The sequence below is a fragment of the Manacus vitellinus genome, unplaced genomic scaffold (genome assembly GCF_001715985.3).
Source record: "Manacus vitellinus isolate BGI_N305 unplaced genomic scaffold, ASM171598v3 scaffold_56_pilon, whole genome shotgun sequence".
Taxonomy (NCBI): Eukaryota; Metazoa; Chordata; class Aves; order Passeriformes; family Pipridae; genus Manacus; species Manacus vitellinus.
Window position 1 is genome coordinate 240,194 of NW_021940660.1, and position 21,862 is coordinate 262,055.

The following is a 21,862-nucleotide window of genomic DNA, read 5'->3' on the forward strand; positions in this document are numbered from 1 at the left end:
GACATTGGTGGCAATCCTTCTAGTGAAATTGTAAGAGTTAAGGAGAATGTTTGGCATAAACAGCAAATTCCTGTGACTTTTCAGCCACTGCTTCTCTAACATGGCAGAACTAAAAGCTATGTTGAAAAACCCCGGTTAAGGAATATTAGGTTTATAGGGGAGAGAAACAGCTCTGCAAAACAGAACTACACCTAAACTTCTTGAAGCCCTCTCAAGTCAGTTAAGTGATAGGATTTTAATGTACATGGCAAAAGTATATTCTATTGATGGCAAAATTTGCTGTTGCATGATTCACATCACTACTTCTGTTACTGAAATTTCTGCTTAATTGAGAACTATAAACATTGAAAATACTGACTTACATTCACTTTAACTATAAATGCATTAAAGTGTGTCTCATTTTTCTTGATTGCTTTCTTAATTGTTTATATTATTGGATAAATGGAAATAGAGCTAAATAGAAGAATTTTCAGGATATTAATGGAAGAACAACAGTTGGGAAACATCTGTCATCTTGAATTGTTGTTCCTGTGTTTGTCTTCATGATTTTCTTTTTACTTTGAGGCTACAATAAGTTAATGAATATATATAAAAACTGCTTGGGTTTATATATATATATATATATATATATTTATATATATAAAAGCTGGGTTATACTTTTTCGTTTTTGTTTTTTGGACTACAGTTAGGATTAAATCTTCTTCAAACTCTTCAGGTCTGGATCAGTGAGCTCCTCCTATGTCACTGTATCATTCCGAACAACATTTAATCAGGGGAAGTAATAAACAATAGAATTGCTTTATCTATTGAAAAATATGAAAATAGGTGTAATCCAGCCGCCTCACCCCCTCCCAGAAACCCCTCCAAACCCAACAAAAAAATCAACTCTGCTCCAAACCCCCCCAAACCTGTTATTTAGCACATCATGGATATTTCTCATCACTAGAAATAATTTTTTTCAAATGCTGATTGACAGAGTTTGGCCTTTACAGTTTTGTGTGCAGGACTTGGTTTTGCAAGTCCTGATATTCTGATCTGGAGAAGCATTTAAGCCTGCTCTTGACTTGGGACTGGCTAGAAGGTAATCATCTGACTAATACAATTAGTACAAGCCTGAATTATTGGCACCTTGTGGGACTGATTCTATTGCCATGTTCATACACATCTGTCAAATCAATCTACTGGAAATTGTCTTAATTGTTATTTGTGATTATCATGCTGAAGAATCTAGCTAGAATCTCCCTGTGTTTAGCTAGCAGAAACCAGAGAGTGTGTGAGGCTTTTCCCCCAGAAGCTTTAGTAATAGATTTGAATCTTAATGGAAATTGTCATTTCCATTAGCATCATTTGGGAATATTTTTTTCCCTGTCTTGTCACAGACTGCTTAATGCAGATTTTTCTAAGTCTTTTAATGACATCTACATTTTAAAATGCATATTAAGGAAAAAACCCTGTGAAATGCAATTTGTATTAAAATCTGAAATAATTCAAGAGGCCTTTTAGAGTAATTTACAGCTGACCTGCAAGTCTAATATTACAATGGGTTTTTAACTTGACTGTTGCTCAGTTTAGAAATTGAAGTGATTGTAATAGATATATATGTGTGGTTTAGGTATAATTTTTTCACTCTTTACAGCTCATCAAATAAACAACACAGATTACTAAGCGATGCTTAAGCTATAGCTGAAGTGGGGTCAGACATGTTTTGATAGATGTTAGTATGTTTTATTCAGTGACTGATCTTATTCAGTGTGATGCCACTTGCTATTCAGGTATGATTAGTATTGAAAATAAGTATCACTTAGATGGCAGACTGTTTCACAGAGCTCTGCTTAAAAGTCTATACTTCAGGAGTTTCAGGAGTAAATGGAGTATGGGGTGCAAAGGGTAACCTGTATTCAAGTAGGGTCAAAGGCAGCAAGGAAGTGAAGGGGCTAAACAGAGATTCAGGTCTGTAAGACTGTCACTTGTTTGCACATAATTCTTTTTAAAATATCATTGCTATAAAGCATATTTAGCTTAAGTGCTGCCTGCCTGCTTTCCTCTCTCCTCTGCCTCCCTTGCACTTCTGTGTATATTTGGTAAAGATGGCAGTTACTGTGTGCGATAAATTGCTTAGTGATCTCCCTGGGAAAATGATGCACTCATTTATTGTACTTAGGGTAGCACCAATCAAAGAATGTTTTCATTTTTTTGTAAATCTTTGTTAATTTTTTTGGGTTCAGCACCACCCTATTTGAATTTGTTGAATTCTGTTTTGTGTATTAGGGTACAATAAAAGTTAGTGTTACGGAAACAAAATGGACTAAAATCCTGAAGAAATTCCATGTCTGTTTATGAAGATTTTTCCCTTTTTAATGTTTTTTTTTGTGTTGTAGCTATGCCACCAAAAATAAAAAATAAATGTATTTTTTAAGATTTTAATGTTTGTAAAGTACTCATGTTTACTTTCATTGCCAAATGCTGAGAATATATGATGTTCACAGTCAATATATTAAATTCAATGGAGGTTGGGCATTTTTGTGTCTTTAATGATCTGCTAAATGAAAAATTTTGTTTGCCAAAATACTCGTTTTGCTGCCCTCAATTTATGTATCTGTGTTTAGAAATTTTAACTATGTGCTCTGTTCTACCATGAAACGTGATCTGCTTGGTCACAGCCGAATATTTACTAGGAGTAGAAAGGTGCTTGTATTTTGTTGTTCTGTCTGGCTGAGGAGGTGTTCTCTAGTTGATGTTGAATTGTGAATTGCTGAGGGATGGATCTGTGATGATCAGGTCACTTTGGGTGCAAATTGGTGGTCCTGAAACTTTGGGGGGCCAGCAGTTGTGTCGCATAAATGGCTCAATTTAGGCCATTTCTGCAGCTGGTCTCCCATTGTGTGGATGGATCTATAGCATGTGGTGACAATATCATAGACAGAGAATTGATCTCTAGTTCTGTTGGTGTTCTCATGCCCACCTGATTTCCAATGATTTGCATCACTTATGGAAACCCTTACCTTTTAGCATCTGAGTTGCCAGTTGGATTACTACCCTTAAATTCCCAGTGCAGTTGTCTTGATCTGTTGGGTGCTGTGAGTGCCACAAATCATTCTGGGGATCTGTAATGTTGCAATGGGGCAGCTTTCTCTAGATTGACAACTGAGGAGAAAGTAGCTTGAAAGGACATAATTAACGTTAATGAAGATCTCAGACAGTGGCAGACATTGACAGAACTGGGAATCACATCCTGGTTTCTGAGCTCCCTTCTTGCCTCTCATCTCTCAGAGCTCTCAGGTCCATCAGCTATAATTATTACTCAATTATATTAAAAATCCCAACAAAATAACAACGAAACCCACACAACTGTTTGGCAACACTTTATTAGAACAGCACTTTATTTTAAAGACTCTTGGATATACTTATTGTTCTAAATCCCTGTGCATGTATTATCATTTACTATTAGTCTCCATTATGTCTCAAAAATGGAAAAATTTGTGTTTTTCTTTTTTCTAGGGCAGAAATCTAACAACAGGAGAGCTTGGATTCTTCCCAAGTGATGCAGTAAAACCTAGCCCATGTGTAAGTACAATTATTTGTCACCTTACAGAAAAACTGCCTAGTTCATACCATTAATAAAGATTAATCTTACCTTCAGAAAATTGTATTTATTCTAGTTCTTTTGTGTTTTCATGGTATGTTCAATATTGCTTAAAACAGAGCATTCTTTTGGTTATTGAATGTAAATAGGACAAGTCAAGAAAACATGGTTTGATAAGCAGGTTTAACTTTTGGGAATATGAATAAATTAAACTGTCTAAAGAGTTTCCAGAATGTAGATCAAATACATTTTATGTGAAAGTGCACTTTCTCCCTTCCCCAGCAGTAAGGTGAGAATGCTGTGGCTCTAATCTATTCCCCAGTCACTTTGGGTTAGAGAGAGGGATTACATCCTAAGTAGTGAGTTTAAAAATTGTAAAACTAATATAAAACTTTGAATTTTGACTGCTTGGTAAATTTTCTTCTTTCTTTAGATTCTTACCTGCCTTTATTTCACACAAGAATGATGTCATTTTGGAAAAGTTTGGGAAAGCAATAAGAAAAATAATTTTGTAATATCTACTGAACAGTTTTGTGTACAGATGTGAAGATGCATTGGTATACTAAACATTTGCCCCTTCTCTGCCCTCTGTAACACTATGCATCAGATTACTGTAGGTTCCTTTGTTGAGATTAATTGATGAAAAACCATAAAACCACTAATGAATTATATTTCTTACTTTAAAACAGTTTTCACTTATTTTAGTTTGATTCACAACAGTTTAATTTATTAATAGAATTGCTTTTGTTACAGCAATTGAGATATGCCACTTAAGTGGCTTATAAGTAGATGGAATCAGCTGCTAGTAGCTGCATTTTGATGTGCCGTTAGGGCTTATGTTGTACCTTAGTTTCCAGAACAAATATCCATGTGATCCTAAAGGGTATAAATACATTAGTATATCATAGGATATCTTTAGTACCCCATATTTCTAGAATTTTGTTTGAAGAGGGATGCACAGAATATTTGTGGGTCCGAGTTGTGTTATATTGGGTGAGAGAACAAATCTGAAATAAAGATGAAAATGTTATGTGAACTTAGCTTTCATCCTTCCACTCTTTGCTTATTGTTAAATTTGTGGATTTCCCACCCCTGGCTTGTTCAAGTGGTGAATTTCCCGTTCATGATGTCACTGTCCTGGTCACAGGCAGTGCCTGTTATATCTTGGCATGAGCAACTGTAGCAACGTTTCAGGAATTACCCCTATACTTTAAAGCAGAGGCAGTGGCATATCCAAAGGTAGGCAAAACACTACTGGGGTGCTCTGAAGATTGCTTTCTAGTGGGAAAGCTTTCTGCTAAATTTAAAATATACTGTTTAGAGGAGTATTGAAAATAACACAGTTTTACGGAATGAATAAATACTATTCATGAAATGTTACCAACCGGTGTCAGGATCAGAACAAAAAGATAAATTGATGCTTTGCCACTGTTAACTTGGAAGGATGAAATATAAACATCTTATTATGATAAATGATGCAGTTAAAGATACTGAAACATCAATTGGGTTTTAAACATGCTATAACTTTTACTGTTATTATGAAGTCTAACAGTCTTTACAACCCTCTGATATAAAAATGCCCAGAAACAGTATAAAATCCATATATCAGAAGACCTCAGGAATGAATATTGAATGAAAAACTGCTGAGCTCCAGAATATCTATATTCTAGACTTTTCACAGCTGTACCTATAAACAATGTTTTCTTTTTCCAGTAAGTAGTGTATATCAGCAGACATTTTCTGCACCATATGATTAATTTCTTGTTCTTCCAATCTTTCCTCCATTTTTCTAATTTCTGTAGAGGCATTGGGTGTATAGCACAGTAGGAACCAAGAGCTTCTGGAATAATATTTGATTTTACTCTGTTTTGTGACAACTCTTGTTATGTATATATATATTTGCCTATTCAAAATTTATGAAAAGGATTACTCATCTATCATTTAACTGCTCTGGAGGATGGACCTAAACCATTTTTGAATTTTTATATCCTTTCCAACTTATTAGGACTACTTGACAAATTCAGAATATTTAGGAATATCTTACAGCATGTCAAAGCTTTGTAAGTGCCTAGAAGGCCTTGAAATGTGTCGTTTGGTTGCTCCACTAAAATATTTCTCACAGGAATTATTTGTCAGCATATCCATAACCTGTTAACTTTTTGCCAGGTCTCCCCATTAGAAGCAGAGATGCCTGGGTAGCACCATCAGTAGCTGTAGGGATAGGAAAGAGCCACTGCTGCTGCCTGTGGTAGTCCCTGACTGTGTGAGGTCCCCTGCTCTTCCAAAGTGTTCACATGCTACCAGCACTACAAATGCTGCTGTTTGAGAGCCCTTTGTCCACACTGTTTGGGAGTAAATGCATATTTCTTTTTTCTCTCTCAAGAACTAGGCTAAATGACTGTTGTAATACCTGGGTAGATTCACTGTTATGCAAACTGAACATGTGACCTTGGTATCATCACAGAGAATTTTAATGTGTTCCACACTAGTGTCTGCTTTATTGTTTGGAAAAAATTTGAGTTTTGGCCCTTTAAAATTCAGAATTTTTCTTATAAAAGCATTGGATTGAGAGGAATTTAAGTAAGGGATTGTATATTTAATTTGAGACACCAATAAGCAGTGAACTCTGCAAATTTGGTTCATGGAAATGAGTCTTAACAGGGCAGGGATGGAAGTTAGGTCTGAAATAAATTTCAGGTTAGCCAAAATCCTATCCTATCACAAGAACCTGAGTAGTTTTGTTAATCCCTGTGGAGAAAGAGAAGTCGGAGGAGCTACTAATTTAATTTCTAAGTAAGTTTTTTGATAACTTTCTCATTTCAAAAGTGTTCTGAGGTTCACTAAGAATGTACTTAGTGTTTCTAGTGAAGCATTTGTACTAAGTGCATTATATAACTACTGTTGGAGCTTAGCATGAAGATGACAGTCTGAAAATGGTGAAATTGTAACAATTCTTGTTACAATAATGTGGTAATTTTGCGTTCCAGTAACTGTGCTTTTTTTGAGGAGGTTGCAAGATATGTTAACAACACAAGTGGTTGTAAATATCTTATTGCTCTTTATGTTTCCACAACTCAGACTGTCTGCTGACATCTAGTTTACAGTATCCTGATGCACTAACTGCTTCATAGTTTCCTATTGCACTTTTTTTTTTCCATCCAAAAGCTGCCTATTAGTACCTCAGCAGTACTTCTAGAATATACTACAGCTTTTTGGAGAGCTTAACTCAAAAATTTTGCATTACTTGACTCTTGCAACTTTAACTCTGAAATATTGTGATTAAATATGCAGGGAGGTTGGTTTGTTTGTTTTTCTCTTTAGGTATTTTTTTTTTTTTAATATATGATTTGTTTTGGGTTTTTTGTTTGGGGTTTTTTTTAGGGTGGGGTTTTGAGGAGTGGGATTGTCCCATTATTGCAGTTTATTTCAAGTTCAGTTCTAGAGATTCGATGAGATCTTGGTTGATACCTAAGGTCAAGTTAGTGGGACTTGTAACTGATTACAATTTCAATCAATTTAAGTTTGTAGGCCTTTATAATAATATCTTCCTGAGTCGATCTGCGCTTGGAAGTCTCTGTTGAAAACATTCCATATATCATGAATAAAAAATTGTGAGAGGAATGTTACTGTAATTTCTTTCCTGTTAGAGTCCAGAAAATAATAAAACATTCTCTGGTTTTACTGGAAGAAAAAAAAATCATTTGCTTATCTAAGAATATATGGCCTTAAGTAATAAGTTTATGAGGTGTATGACAAGCTTTCACTAAAATCAATTTTCAGATGTTTTAGAAGAGTAGAGTAATACCGAGTTATTTTACACCAATGGGAGATGGTCAAGATGAAATGCTGATTTTCATGGGAATTGCTGTACTGGGCATCTTGTGCATGAATAAACATTATCTATGCACATGTTTATGCATACATATAACATCCATTTTGCAAGCTGATTGCAGTTTGCTTAATTTTTTAAATTTAGTTTGAGAATCAAATTACATGCTTATTAAAATACAGGACAAGAGTAAACCAAGTCAAATACAAATGAATGAGTGACGTCACACAAGATATGGGTTATCCTCAGGTTTCTCAGAAGAGTAGACTGTATTTCCCACTAGACAGTCTTTCTAAGGCCATACAATCCTGAATACATGAAATTAATTTTATATGCTACTGTAAATTGGTTACACATTTTAATTATACTTTTCAACAATACGTAACATTGGGCTATTTTGTGTATGAAATCTGAATGTAGGCACTGTCAGAAAAGCTTCCAGCAGTTCTATAAAGTAAAAAAAATCCAAACCAAACTGTCACCTAAACTATTCTGTACTACTTTCAGAATGATACGGGGTATTTGTCCTTTATTGTAATTTCTTTTAAAGAAAAGTCTTGCAGACTGATTAGATCATCTGTTTCTTTTGACCTGTTTCATCTGGATATTGACAGTTAAGTCATTGCTGTCTAATTTGTGTTTTTTAGAAAAAAAAAAGCTTGATCCTCATTCTCTTGTATCTTTTGATATCCTAGGTTCCTAAACCAGTAGACTACTCTTCACAGCTGTGGTGAGTTTCTGTCTTGTCTTAAAAGAATCTCTGAAAGAAGCAGTCATAGAAATCAACTATAGTGTTTACTATAATTGAAATTATATTGGTTTAACCTTTCTGGGCTTCAGAAGGTGGCATTGTGTAATGGTTGGGGAAAGCAACCCCATACATTGTCTAAAAGCATTTGTGATGTAATGAAGTGCTTAATGATTTTTACATTTTGTTTGCCAGTCTGTAGCTGTACAGCTTCAATCCAAGAAGTCTGAAATAGAGTAATAGGAGATGAGTATAGTATGAAGCATGGAAGTATATGTTAGATGTTAAGTGAATAAAAGAAGGAATAACGTTAAATACATCTGGTATCATGAGTAATTCTGCATTTCCTTTAAAAAAACCCCACCAACATTAAAACTGCAGAAATACAAGTGGCACTTTGGGGTATGGTTTAGAGGTGGTTGTGGCAATATTGGGTTGACGGTTGGACTAGATGATCTTGAAGGTCTCTTCCAACCTTGATGATTCTGTGAAAAGGCTGGTGTATCAGCCACTGCTGGTCTGGGGCTTAATTAGTGTGTGAACTCTTTACTGGAATTCAGTTTGCTTCTGGAAAAGACGTGGTGATTCTAAGAGAACAGAATAAGCATCACTTGTGTTCTTTCCCTGATTTTATGCTTTGTCATTTAGACATGAATTCTGATTTCCTCTAGCTTGCCAAAAGTGAGATCAGGATTGCATCTGAACAAATACTGGTTTTCCATAACAAGGCAAATAGAATGTTTAATATTTAGAATTGGTATTTTGAATTAATTTCTAATGTTTACTTTACTTATAATTTTGTTAGAAGAAAACGTCATTGGCATCAGTCTTTATCTTCTCAGGATTTGTAATAAATAACTGTTTTTTACTTAAAACTCCATTCTAATTGATAGTGATTTATTAGGATGAAATTTTACATGGTAGTGGTCTGTGATGATGACTGTGATGGCAACTGCCTTTATACTACTTTGTAAAATGGTAAGATAGGCATAATTTCCCTGGAAGCTAGATCACTTTCTCCAATTAACAGTTTAACCTCTAGCTTTGCAAGTAAATGTCTGCTGACAGCCTTTCATGACATCCCACCCAAACCAGCAAGGCAGAGCAAGGACACAAATCTGCTTATGCAGTCAGGCTGCAGAATCAGTGACTTGTTTGTCTTAGCTTTTAACACTGAGCATCAGCTTTTTCAGATTTTGATGTATTAGGCTGATTTTTTTTCCCCTGTGGATGTTGAGTCTGCCCATTGTACTTCAGTCTTTAGAGGTTACACGTAATTATGAAACCAAATAAAATAGTGTGTTTGTGGAAGTAGCAAATTTTTGTGTAGGTCTTTTTTGAACTAATACACTACTGGTGGCTGATTCTCTGGCCTTTTAAGATAAATCCCACTGGAACTCAGGGAAGTTCTAAGGTTCTGGACCACTGTTGTATTGTTTCACTTGCACAAATGATTCAGAAAAAACATTTGATTTTATGAACTTTTCAAACCAGTAGTCATTCAGCTTATGCTCAGGCTCTTTCCTTAGCAGACATTGTATTCAACATGTGCAGAACTACCTTTCTAATTAAAAATTCCCCCCCAACAGTGGAATTGTTTCATGTTTTATTCTTCATTCACAGGATCTGTAAGTGGTATTCAGTTGCAACTGATGTATTTTTAGGTTCCTGTCATATGTAGAATGCTGGGACTCTGTGTTACATGTTTGATAGACCTCTGGAGTTTGGAAAAAAATCACAAGCAATTTTTATTGTTCTCTGTTACAGGTTTGCAGGAGCAATGGAAAGATTGCAAGCAGAGAGTGAACTTATTAACAGAGTAAATAGCACTTACCTGGTGCGGCACAGGACCAAAGAATCAGGAGAATATGCAATTAGTATCAAGTAAGTGGGAATGGAATAAGATCTCCTCAAGAAAGCTTTCCTGTTTTCATTTACCTCTAGATAATATTTGAAATAAATAAGAAAAATTAACCTATACTTCCATTATGGAATTATATACAGCCTTTAAGAGAGTCAGTATAGGAAAATTGAAGTTCCTGACAAGAATATTCAGGATTGACAATAGGAAGGTAGCAATGGTTTTATAATGCTGGTATAGCAAGTGGGTCTACAAAAGTGATGGTCTAAGATATTGGATAAGAGTAAGCAGTGTTTGGAGTGTAATGTGATCTGCTACTATGAAGTGAATGAGAATGTTTGATTGACTCAGAACTTGTCAAAGCCTTTTGCATCTCAGACGTTTCAGTAAAGTGGTTACTAAATTCTGTGGCTGCAAATTATTATGAGGGTCTTATTTGCTTTCATATTGTTTATCAACATGAGTATAGAAGCAAGAAATACGTGGGAATTCCCCATTAGAACGAGCAGTTAGTTGTGACTTTTTTCTGATTACAGATTACTTCTTTAGCTGTACTTTAATAAATATATTTGGTTGATTAGATGTCAACTTTGTTTTGGCACAGATATACATTTTGTCTTAAGAATTTATTTGTATGGTGTTACTGGGGCTTGTCCTCAGGTAATTATTGATTGTGTCTGATTAAAAACGCATTTATATTCATAAGTTATTCATTGCCCACAGGTATAATAATGAAGTGAAGCACATTAAGATTTTAACAAGAGATGGCTTTTTCCACATTGCAGAAAACAGAAAATTTAAAAATTTAATGGTAAGCATTGATTAGATTTTTAGCAGTGTGAGATTTTTAACGTGTTGCTGTTAATGAGAGCTGCTTTGGTTTGTGAAATTACAGAAAGCTGTGAGAGTGAGATATTTGAATTGTGTCCATACCTGCTAATAAGATACATTTTTATATTTATGATTTTAGCTCTAAGTGATAGTGTTATGTACTTAGAACTGTGTATTTATAGTTAGAACTGGACTGTCCTAACTGGAGTATGCCCTGCAGTCATGTGAAAGAGAGGAGGAATTGGATCCCATACATTAGCCCACTATGGAGTTACATTGAATCTTGAAAGGAGAGTTTGATGTCTTTGAAAATCTTTATATAGTAATGATCCCTAAAAATAGCTGGTTGAAGGTTCCTTTGCAGCCCAGCACATGTACAAATGTACTGCTGAACATAATGATGCTGGTGCAACTGTGTCAGAGAGCCCAGAAAAACTCAGAAAGGGCTGGTGTTTCTGGTTCTGGTGCACCAGACAAGGCAGAACAGGTAGTGGATGGGGCTATCTAAACTGCTAATAGCTTAGAAATATATATGGGAAATAGCTCTTTTCCATAAATAGGAGTTTGGTGTTATTACTGGTCAGTGAGTTTTGAATGTTTTGTCAGTCATCTTGTACTGGAAAGAAATTCCTTTATTTGAACTTTAATTTGAAAGAATTTCTAGTTAGCTCATTTTGCTCAGACAAGGCTGATAAACATGGTATCTGAATAAATTACCTTAGCACATTGGTAAAATTTTACTGCTTAAGCATTTTCTGATGCTTTGTTAATGGAAGCTCATTCAGCATGTTATATTTAGTGCAATCAATTGGATTAAAACTTATGCTGCAGCCTTCCTGCATGCATACTGAAGTACTCTAAAATGCTAAATAAAAATGAAGGATAATGCAAAACAAGAGTAGGGAGAGAAGCTTTAAAACCAGGAAGCCTTAAAAATTATTTAGCCACTGATACTCTGTAACACCAGATCATCCTACAAGTGGTGAAAGATTAAATGATAATCTATGCTTTACCTGACCTTATTTGAAATAAGTACTCATTAGAACGGGAAGAACATACATTTCCTGATGGAGAACGCACCAAACTGTTTCTGCACTCTGTCTTCATTTCATACTTAAAAACCAGTGCTTAATGTTAGGGCTGGGGACTCTGAGATCTTATCATTGGTAGAAATCATGGTGTTGCTCAGATGCATGAAGGATGTGTCTACTTAGTCTGCAAACACTGCAAACTCATTGGAAACTGGTGAGAACATATGATCACTCTCAGGATCTTGACAAAGCATGTCAGCTGGAGTCACATGCTGCCAGGTATTTTCTTATGGCAGTGATGCAGTTTAATGCACCGGTGCAGGTTTCAAAGTAGAGCTCAATGATCAGAGACAGAAGTAAAGAACAAAGTTGGAGTAAAAATGAGAAAAAGAATATGCAGTGCAGCACAGAGTTGAGAGGACAAAAGACATTTCTAGTGTAAAGGCCTCATCACTACCAATTTAGCCTTGCTAACATTCAATTAGAAAAAAAGTATTTTATAATACAGTTTTAGGGTGTTATGAAGTGTGCCCTTGAGAGTTAAATAGACAAGTGGTAGCGTTGTAGTGTAACTACTGTTTGTACATGCTGTGGAACAACTGCTTTGTCCTGGGTAGATGCAAGAGAAAAAGTAAGTGTCTGAAAGAAGAGAGGAACAAAAGGAGTCTGAGTAGAAGTGGGAGCTGAAGAGAGACAAAACCAGCATCCATGGAAACCTTAAGTAGTGATCTGCACTGACACAGTGTTCTGTACTGCCTTGGAGGTAAAACAGTAGAAGAGCTCTTGTCCGTACTTTTCATAGTACATTTAAAAAACTTTCACAAGAGTAATTAAAATGGGGTGAGTGTGTCAAGCAGGCCAAGGTGCGGTGAAAGGTCAGTTCTGCTGCTGCTGTGAATTGTGGTAATATGGCAGACTCCTGAGGAGCCCCATCCATGCTCACAGGGACTGCTTACTTTTATCTGTTTGTAAGCTTGCTACTGTGGTTTTGCTATGAATGTTGTAGAGGGCAGTTGTTTGTCAAGTGGTTTCATGCAACAATGGTGTTAAAAACTAAACTTTTAAAGGTGACTAAATCTTTGTGACCCAAAGTAATTTTTTTTCTCAGTTTTGGAAGCATTTCAGTTATTTTGCCGACAAATAAAATCTGTCCAATTGGAATTCTTAGTGTCTTACCAAACAACGTAATTCTTACAGACTTATGCTATGCAAAAAGATAACAAAAGTTTTATACTAGTTAACTTTCCATTTTTACAGAAGTCCTACTTTGAATCCTGCTTGCTTACAAGTCACCCTCGCTTTGTACTTTGAATGCCAGGATAATTAGTGATGATATGTGACATAAAATTTCATTGCTGACATTGTAGCTTGTATGATGTGCTGATATGAAACAGCAAAACCTTTCTGCTTTGCTTTTTTTGGCCTTTCTACTTCCTTGCAGTGCCTGGCAGGTGTGTGATTATGAACTGTTAAAAGCAGGCATAGATTTTGCTTAGCTTCGGACTCCGCCTTAGGAGCAGTTTCAGAATGTGCAACAGCTCACAGTGTTGAAGAGTGAAGTGCTCCAGAGTTCAGAAAATAATCTTCAGACCATTATCAAGAATTTAGGGGTTATGCATTAGATCTGAGGCTAAATAATTTGAGTAATTTTGTTTGGCTGGAATTAAAGTATCACTGATGTTGGCTAAGAATTGTGGTAGGGTTTTGTGGTGTTTTTTTATTTGCTTGTCTGTTTTTTCTTTGGTTCTGTTTGTTGGTGTGGTTTTGTTTTTTTTTTGTTTTTTTTTGTTTTTTTTTTTTCATTTAGTTGAAGGAAATGATTAAGCACAGTATGATTTCCTTATTTTGACCTTAGCCTGACTTGGTCTACTTTGAATTTGGAAATCTAAATATAAGTAAGTGGAAGGGAGTGAAGGGTTTACTTGTGCTTGCATTTCTGAAGAGTGAAATTCCACATTTGAAGTATTATTAATCAATTGAAGTACATCTGCTTTGAATTGTCTGGTCTCTTTTAATCTTATTCTAGGCTCTGTGTACAAACTGTGTGATATTGACATTACTAGAGCAAATTCAAATGGAAGAGATAATGTCAGGGGTTGAAGATTGCAAAGGAATAACATGAGCCATGAGCTGTCAGTATTTTGATGGGTGTTGCCTTTTTTAGAGTAGAAACTCAAGTAACTTGTCTTCTTGGCTACATAAGCTATTTGAGCTAGTGTTATATATTTACATACAGAAATTTGTGCATATATATGTAAAATATTTCTGTGTGTAACTATGAATGTTTATATATATGCACATATATAAACACAGATCAAATTTTTGGATTGGGTACAAGGAGAATGTGAAATGCTGGATTTTTCAGACAGTGTGCACTGTCTGACACCCACCCACTCTGCCCCACCCTGAAAGTTTTACGTGATCAGTGGATCTGCGCATTAAGTTGCTGTTGATTTATACACTTATGCACAAGCCACGTGCTTTATTTCAGATCTGTGTGCTTACAAATACGTTTTTAGGTAAAGGTCTCTTATCAATACAAAAGTAATTTGAGGAAACAGGCATTTAACACATCCTTAGAAAGCAGCTGACCTTGCCTTCTGCCTGACTTCAAAAAAGCAAATACATTCTCAGCATGACTTAAAGAAGCAGTAAATGTTGACTCTGACAAAAAGGTTTTACTTAACTGATTTTGATGAGGCTTTTTTTTTTTGTTTGGTTTGGTTTGGTTTGGTTTTGGGATTTGTTATAAGTGGCGATATAAAAGCTGTCAATTTTTAGGGTACTTTATTTAAAAAAAACCAAACATGTACTGTTGGATGTTGTATTATGAAATAAGGTTACTTGTGTAATAAAACTGTCATTGACTGTACACCAGAATGTTGAAAAGTATGTGATTTCAATTTACAATGACATAGTGTTTTTCCTTTCTGAAAGGAACTCGTAGAATACTATAAGCACCACTCTCTCAAAGAAGGCTTTCGAAGTTTGGATACTACTCTTCAATTTCCATACAAAGAGTCTGAAAACTCAGTGGGACAAAGGAGTAACAGAACAGGTGGCAATGGTGAGGATTATAGATTTTTGTATATTACTTGCTGATATATATGTATATATGTATGTATGTATATGCATTAGAAAGACAAGGTACTTTGAACATCTTCATCTTCCGTTTTTGACATACAACCAATTACTATGGTAATGCTTTTAGCTAGGATTTTTTGAAGCTAAGCAGATTTGGATCTGCCAGGAGATTTATAAACATGTCTAGCAAGTTTGTCTTGCTGCCAAACTTAAAATCTTCCTGATATTCAAAAATCTATTAGGCATGCTAGTGAGAGATTAAACTGCATCTTGCCTAATTTCTTCAGACATTTGCATACATGCAGCCACAAGTGTTAAAATCTGTGACAATTTCTAATCCTTAAAAGGGGATTTAAATAAATCCGTCTTGTAGCATAGCCCTATGAGAGAGCATCTTAGTAATACCAAATAATTGTCTAAAAAAGGTAAAATAATATTTATTATATCATAATTATTTTATGCCTGTTTTTTAACATTAAATATTTATTACAGTCCAGTTACTAAGCTTCTGAAAGTTAATGAACTACTGTGTGATGTAAATAGCAGTTAAAAAGTTTACAGTTTTAGAAATAAACTGAGAAGGTTTACAATGCATGTGGTGTCCTTTATTTAACTTATTACAATTCAAGTGGAAGTTAGCATGATTTTTAGGACATGTACAGGTTCAGTGTCAATGATAAAAGGTACCACATGGCTGGCCTTTGGAAAGTGTATAATGTTTCTGTCAAAGAGCAAATATTAGATTTGCTGTTCTGCAGACAATGGCTGCATCTTTGTACTGCAACAGATAATAAGAGGAAAATAAAAATTAATGGGGATTTTAACAATATGAAGACTGCTGTGGAAGCCCATAAAGTCCAGTCTAGTCTTTGTGAGGATGGTGATAGCTTTGGTACTTTCATTTACTGTGTTTGTGAGCTTTTGTTTACTTGCTTGCTTCTGTTCCATAAAAATTCTGTAACTTTGGAGACTTTCTTCCTCCCCTAAATAAAGATTAGATAAAGATTGAAGATCATTTAGAACAGATGATTGTAAGAAACCAGTGTGTCTCTTTGCATTTAATTTACTCTCTCTATCTTCCAATTAATCTTCCTTCCATTTCTGTTCTTATTCACTGCTTCCCAGGACTCGTGTCAGTTGTCTTCTTTCTATGCTGAACATCTCCATTCTTGGTGAATTTTTCTGTCCTGTCCTTTCTTCTCCCTTTAGCTTGTGATCTCCTTGTGTTTCTCTCTTCCTTTTGTTCTCTCTTGTGCTTTCCCCATCCCTTGCCTCCTCCACAAGCATTGAGGCTTTAATTATTGAGAGGACATGTCCTGCTTAATTTACTTTGCATTTATTTGAGTTATTAATGACTGTGAGCAGAGTCAGGTTGTTTCCTTTTCTTTCTTAGGCCAGTTAGAATGTACCTGTACTGTCCACCAATTTAAGTGTGAGAGCATTCGTTTCATCACTTCATGCTTTCCAGGATACAAGATTTATGGTACATCCTCAGTAACCTCAGTCATCATACAACAGGAAACATCTTCTTTTACAAGATCTTTTAGGCAGTATTGGAAAAAGCAAGAGAAATGAGTGTCATGGGCTCTCATTTTAGTCAAAGGGAGGAGGAAGTGCACCTCTGCTACAGTAACTATCAGCCCTTTAGTGCTACAAACTATGCTGCTGGAAACTGGCAGTTTTTGTTTTAGGCCAAACTGATATAAAACCCCTCTGGATTCTCAAACTCCTCATGTAAAATCTAGTAGATTTCCATGATTCTAGCTAGCTAACCTACCTAGATTGACTCTGAATGACACTTCCATTTAATGGCTTTCACAGGTTTCCTTTAAAGTATTAGTATGTTCCGTGAGTGTGGTGGTTTATTTACTGTTTTTGTTTTGTTTGTTTAACCAAAATGTCCATCTGTGCATCACGCTGCTCAGTTTTAAAGTTGTCCTGTTTGGTTTTACCGAGTTGATGTTAGAAAAACCTGTATCTAGGCTGTGTGAACCCTGCTATGCTGAATTGGAAAGAAATTGGGAAACTTGAGGCTGCAGTTTGGTTTAGCAGAGGAAGCAAAGAAGTCGTGGGGCAGCACTGGGCATGGAGTTGACTTCACAGCCCTCAGTGAGGATGGCCACACAGCTGATTTTTTTGACCTCTTCCCACATAATCTGAGTGCAAGAAGAACAGTTGTTGAAAGGAAGCCGGACAAAGTAGCTGAAGAGAGAGAAGGCACTGTCCTTTTTTTTTTTTTTTCCAATTGTGCAGCTACTCAGCATGAGGCTGAAGCTAGTGAATATAATGGGCTTTGGCATTTTGCAGCTGATTTTAAGAGGGATTTAGGTTTGAACTTAGCATTTTGCACTATACTATTCACATGACTGTATCTGGATTTTTTCCATCTGTGGAAAAGACATCAGTTTCTTATTCAAAACAACTGATCTTTAGGGTATGTAGCTGACAGAATAAGTGGGAAAAGTATTTCTAAGAAGCATGAGTTGAAGCACTGTAGACTTTGACAGAGTTGTATAATTTTCTGCTGCCAAAGTCTTTGAGCTGCTGTGAAATTGAATGGCAATACATAATTGACTTTACTTCCCAGTTAAATGTGAGAATGGAGTATGTTATTTTTTTTTTTTTTTTGCATTTGTCATGTTTTCATTTACCCATTGGGGAAAGAAAAACAACTGGCATTTCATTTTACTTGTAATTTATAATATGAATCATAAGCTATCTTGTAACTTCTTAATTTTTTGGGAAATTTGATTCTCCCTTCAGCATCTACTAGATCTTTAGAATAAAAATCTGTATTTTAGGGAGATAGTTAATTTGGCTTCCCATTTTTTTGGCTTCCCACTTGAATTAGAACTTTACTTTTCGATCTCATGGTTTTGCAGAAGTCACCCATACTGTTCCGGTATTCATTGTGCACTTCTAATGTGGTTGTAGAAGTTGTCAGACATTTACTTTTCTCAATATAGAATTTCAAGTTAATTGGGAAGATTTTTGGGAAACGGTCCATTCTTTCTTCTTAATTTTTCAGTCCTAGGTTTTTCTAGACACAGTATGATCAAATTTTGTTTTGCTACACAGAAGAATACTAATTCTTACATTAGATTAGAGAGATGATCGACCATTTAATGAAATAAAGGCAAAAATGGAAGAAAGGTGGACATTATTCTGTGGAGTACTTCTTGGCACTTTATTCTCATCTGCTGATGCAGAGCACAATCATATTGAAAAATCTGAATCTTTATGAAATTTAGATTTTAAAGTAAACTAAATCATGAAACCAAGTGCTATTTGAGTGACTATTTTTCATTGTCTGTTGACTAGGAATAGGCGTATTAACTAGTTAAGTCATTCTACTGCTTAAACTATTAACTGTGTAAAACTATCTGTTGATAAAATAAAATAAATGTCATCCCAACCCTGAAGGGATCAAAATAAATCAGCCTTTCTGCTTAAAAGCCAACACCAACTCCCTTATCAGTGAAGCTGAAAAACAGATCAGTTATCTGTAGAAATCTAGTAGGATTTCCTTGCCCACATAGGTTTACTTGTCCAGAATTTCACACATAAAACCAAACCTCCAGCTATATCAGAGAAAAATTAGGATGAGGTGTGGTCTGATAGGGACCAGGCACCCCTTAAATGCCATCTAATCTGTCTTTATTCCTGTATGCTGTTGGTGCACACTATCATTGTGCTTCTGCAGAAATAAAGGCAGTTATTTTGCCTCTAAGAATGGGCACTACTTGGATCAAGTGGTCCTTTTGGTTTGTGTGATGTATTTCCACACAGAGCTGTCACCTGGAGTTACTAGCTCCAGTATAAAGAAGTTCCTCAGGTAACCTCAAGCATTCCCAGAATAATCCATTTAGTATTAGAGGTGGAGAAAGGATCATCACTACTGAGGATCAGAAGGAAGTTTCCAGAACTCAAGAGGCCATGGAACATGTCTCTCTTGTACTATGAGTTATTAACCTAACCTGCTGGTTTGTGGTGTAGGATTTTTTTTTTAAAACGCATGACCTATAGTCAATGAATGTTAAAATATGGTATCAGTCCTGTTTATTTCATGTATGTTTGTAGTTTCATTGTCACAAACATATCTATTGCAATCCAGGTAAGATGCACAAAACTGTATCATTACCTCCACCGTGGATTCTTGCATAAAACAGCTCCAGTCGTCATTCCTGCAAATAGCCATTTTGAAGGAAAATTATTTTGTTTCCTGTGTAGTTACAAGAACAAATTCAAAGCAGCAGCTGTATGTGATGAATGTAACCCTGCTACATTTTTAAGGAAAACTCTTGTTCAGTAATTATAGATATTATTAGTTATAATTTAGGGGCTACATTATCATTTGTCTAGTTGAGATGGATGTCCCTTTCCAAATCACACCTGGGAGCAAAGATCACAACTTTATTAGACATCCATACTATATATCTTCAAAAGAGGCACAAAATGTGAGAACAGGTCAATAAACTGTAATCTCACTTGAAGCAATTCTGGATCACTTCCTCTAATTTTGTACTTAAGAATACATTGACCTTAATTCTGTTGACAATAGAGTAAATGCACCTGTAAGCTTTCGCCCAAGGAAGCTGCTGTCAGGGCTAGGATGATGTGCTGGTTCTGTCTAGGCCAAACTTAAACTTATTTTGCTTGCTCAAGGGGTTTTTCTCAAGTAAGGGAAAACTGAAAATATGAGCAATACTGGGCCTTGGAGGATGTAGTTTAGCTGTGGAATTCCTATTGATGCTAATGATTATCAGGACAAAACGTGTACTTTTCCCTATGCCATAATATGGAACTCTAGTTCAACTGGTACTTAAATATTTAATTAAGGGCATGTAACGAGTTTTCCTGGGCTCAAGAGGAATTCTTATGTATGCGTAAGTTCTTGCTTTTTTAATGTTAAGAAGTGGAGCACACAAAGAATTAAAAAAATTTTTGTTAAAACTGAAGATATTTGTAAGAGTCTGCAGTTACAATTTACTTCTCTGAAACCCTAAATGGGTGTCTCTTTCTGCTTAATTCTTTGAAAAATGTAAATGTTAAAAATTAAATCACAGATCCAAATTTTCTGGTTATTACAGTCAATTTCCTTGCAGACATCCTTAGTAGGGAACCTTAGTTTCCTTATTATCAATGAATTATATAGTTAAAAAACTATTATTTAAATCTTATGCCAATATTTCAATGTTCTTTTGCTTTTCTCTTTTTCTCTTTTTTTTCCTCTAAGCCCCTTCTTTGTTCTGTGGGTTTTCTTTTGTAACTCCTCCAGACTACAGCTTTGTTCCCCCTTCCTCCACTCCTTTCTGGTCAGGTACTGCTTTATTGCTTTTATATTTCTTCTAAATTTGGTTCTGTTGTTTCTGTGTGGAGCAAATGAGGGAAGGGACGAATCTAATACTTCATTTCTTCTCCAACTCCAAAAGCTGAGTTATTACATGTTATTCTTGGAGCGTAACAAAAATCAAACTCTTAAATTTTTGAATTATTATTGCTTATTACAATAAGCAGTTTGAATAGGTGTTTCAAAGCTCAGTAGTTGCAAGAGGTTCTATCAATGACCACTTGATCGTTAATTTGCTATGTAGTTGACATCTATGAGCTATGTATTTTTAATGTATTTGTTCAAATGCACAAACATGAAAATTTCACTAGGTAAATAATATATTCGTCCCATCCCTGCAGCAAACCATACTGCAGTAGCATCTTAGAATACAGTAGGTTTTTTTGTAGAGAATGCTTTCTTTAAATTCTGCATTAACATTGTTAATTAATTTTGCCCATCTGTTTTCTAAATATTGTTTTCTTTATTCTCATTTAACCATCTCTGGCTTTAATTGATGCAGTCATTTTAAACTAAGAGACTGCATAAAAATGCTAAAAGTTGTAGCAGTGGTAGCCTCAATTAGTGCATCAGTGCTGCTATGACTTGCTGTGATCTCTAAGATTAGCCTTCAAGGGGTGAACTGCACGACTGGACAATATCAAGAATTTCACTAGTAGGAAGGTGAATGCCTTCAAGGAGCATAAGGAAGGAGCTACTAATGTGGACAGTGCAGCATTTGCTTACATTACACTGGCCTACCTTTGTGTACAGGGGGTAGAGACATTGCTTAGGGTGTACAAGTCGGGATTGGGGCTGGTTTTTGTGCTAGAAAAAGGGAGGTGTCCAGAATGCAGAAATGCAGATTAGCCGTCAAGATCTGAGTAGGCAGTATCTTTTAAACCTGCCCCACAGAGGTCATCCAAATTGCTTAGTGTTTTGAGATGGATTCTTAGGGCTTTCCATAGTTTCTTGAGGGGAAAAAGGATGGAGATGGCAGCTCAGTAGTAGAATGGCTAGTGTGCTTACTTGTTCTGAGAGTGTCTGTGGTGACTGTCTCTTGATTCACACCAGGGATTTCAGTCTCCATGTCTTATACTGCTCTTTGATGCTTTTCCCCTTAGTTGTTCCCTGTTTTGGAGTCAGTTTCTTCCATTTCTCTCTCTTTATACATAGATTTTTCTGGGGCAGATACTTTTACTTCCTTTCAGTAATCACAACACTGAAATTGTTGTGATTTTGGTGTAGCTGTTTACCCTGTACTCATGACACTCAGCTGGACTGTCTGAAGCAGTCATCTGATTTGAAACAGAGAACACAAAGGAGTTAAGTTTTAGCCGTTCGTTAAAGGTAAATACTGAGTTTCTGTCCTTTTGGGTGAGGATAGGAGATGACATCTTGCATTCAACTGCCCAGTACTTACTGAAACTGGTATCTGGTCCATGAAAACAAAATGATGAAATGGCCTACAGTGATAGAACAGCAGTCAAGGCTCAGGGTTACTTTAAGCCTATCATACATTCACATATATTCCCATATGTGGTTTCCACAAATTAAAATTACATT

At 35.7% G+C, this 21,862-nt stretch overlaps 1 protein-coding gene across 1 annotated transcript in view; it reads left to right on the forward strand.

The window, feature by feature from the left end:
• The window catches only part of VAV3 (vav guanine nucleotide exchange factor 3), a 157,990-nt gene that overhangs the window by 127,884 nt on the left and 8,244 nt on the right, over positions 1-21,862 (forward strand). The window contains exons 21-25 of the mRNA XM_029963247.1: positions 3,499-3,564; positions 8,108-8,142; positions 9,928-10,044; positions 10,745-10,832; positions 14,821-14,950. Of these exons, the coding sequence (XP_029819107.1) occupies positions 3,499-3,564; positions 8,108-8,142; positions 9,928-10,044; positions 10,745-10,832; positions 14,821-14,950 (436 nt within the window). The remainder of the gene's footprint in view (positions 1-3,498; positions 3,565-8,107; positions 8,143-9,927; positions 10,045-10,744; positions 10,833-14,820; positions 14,951-21,862) is intronic.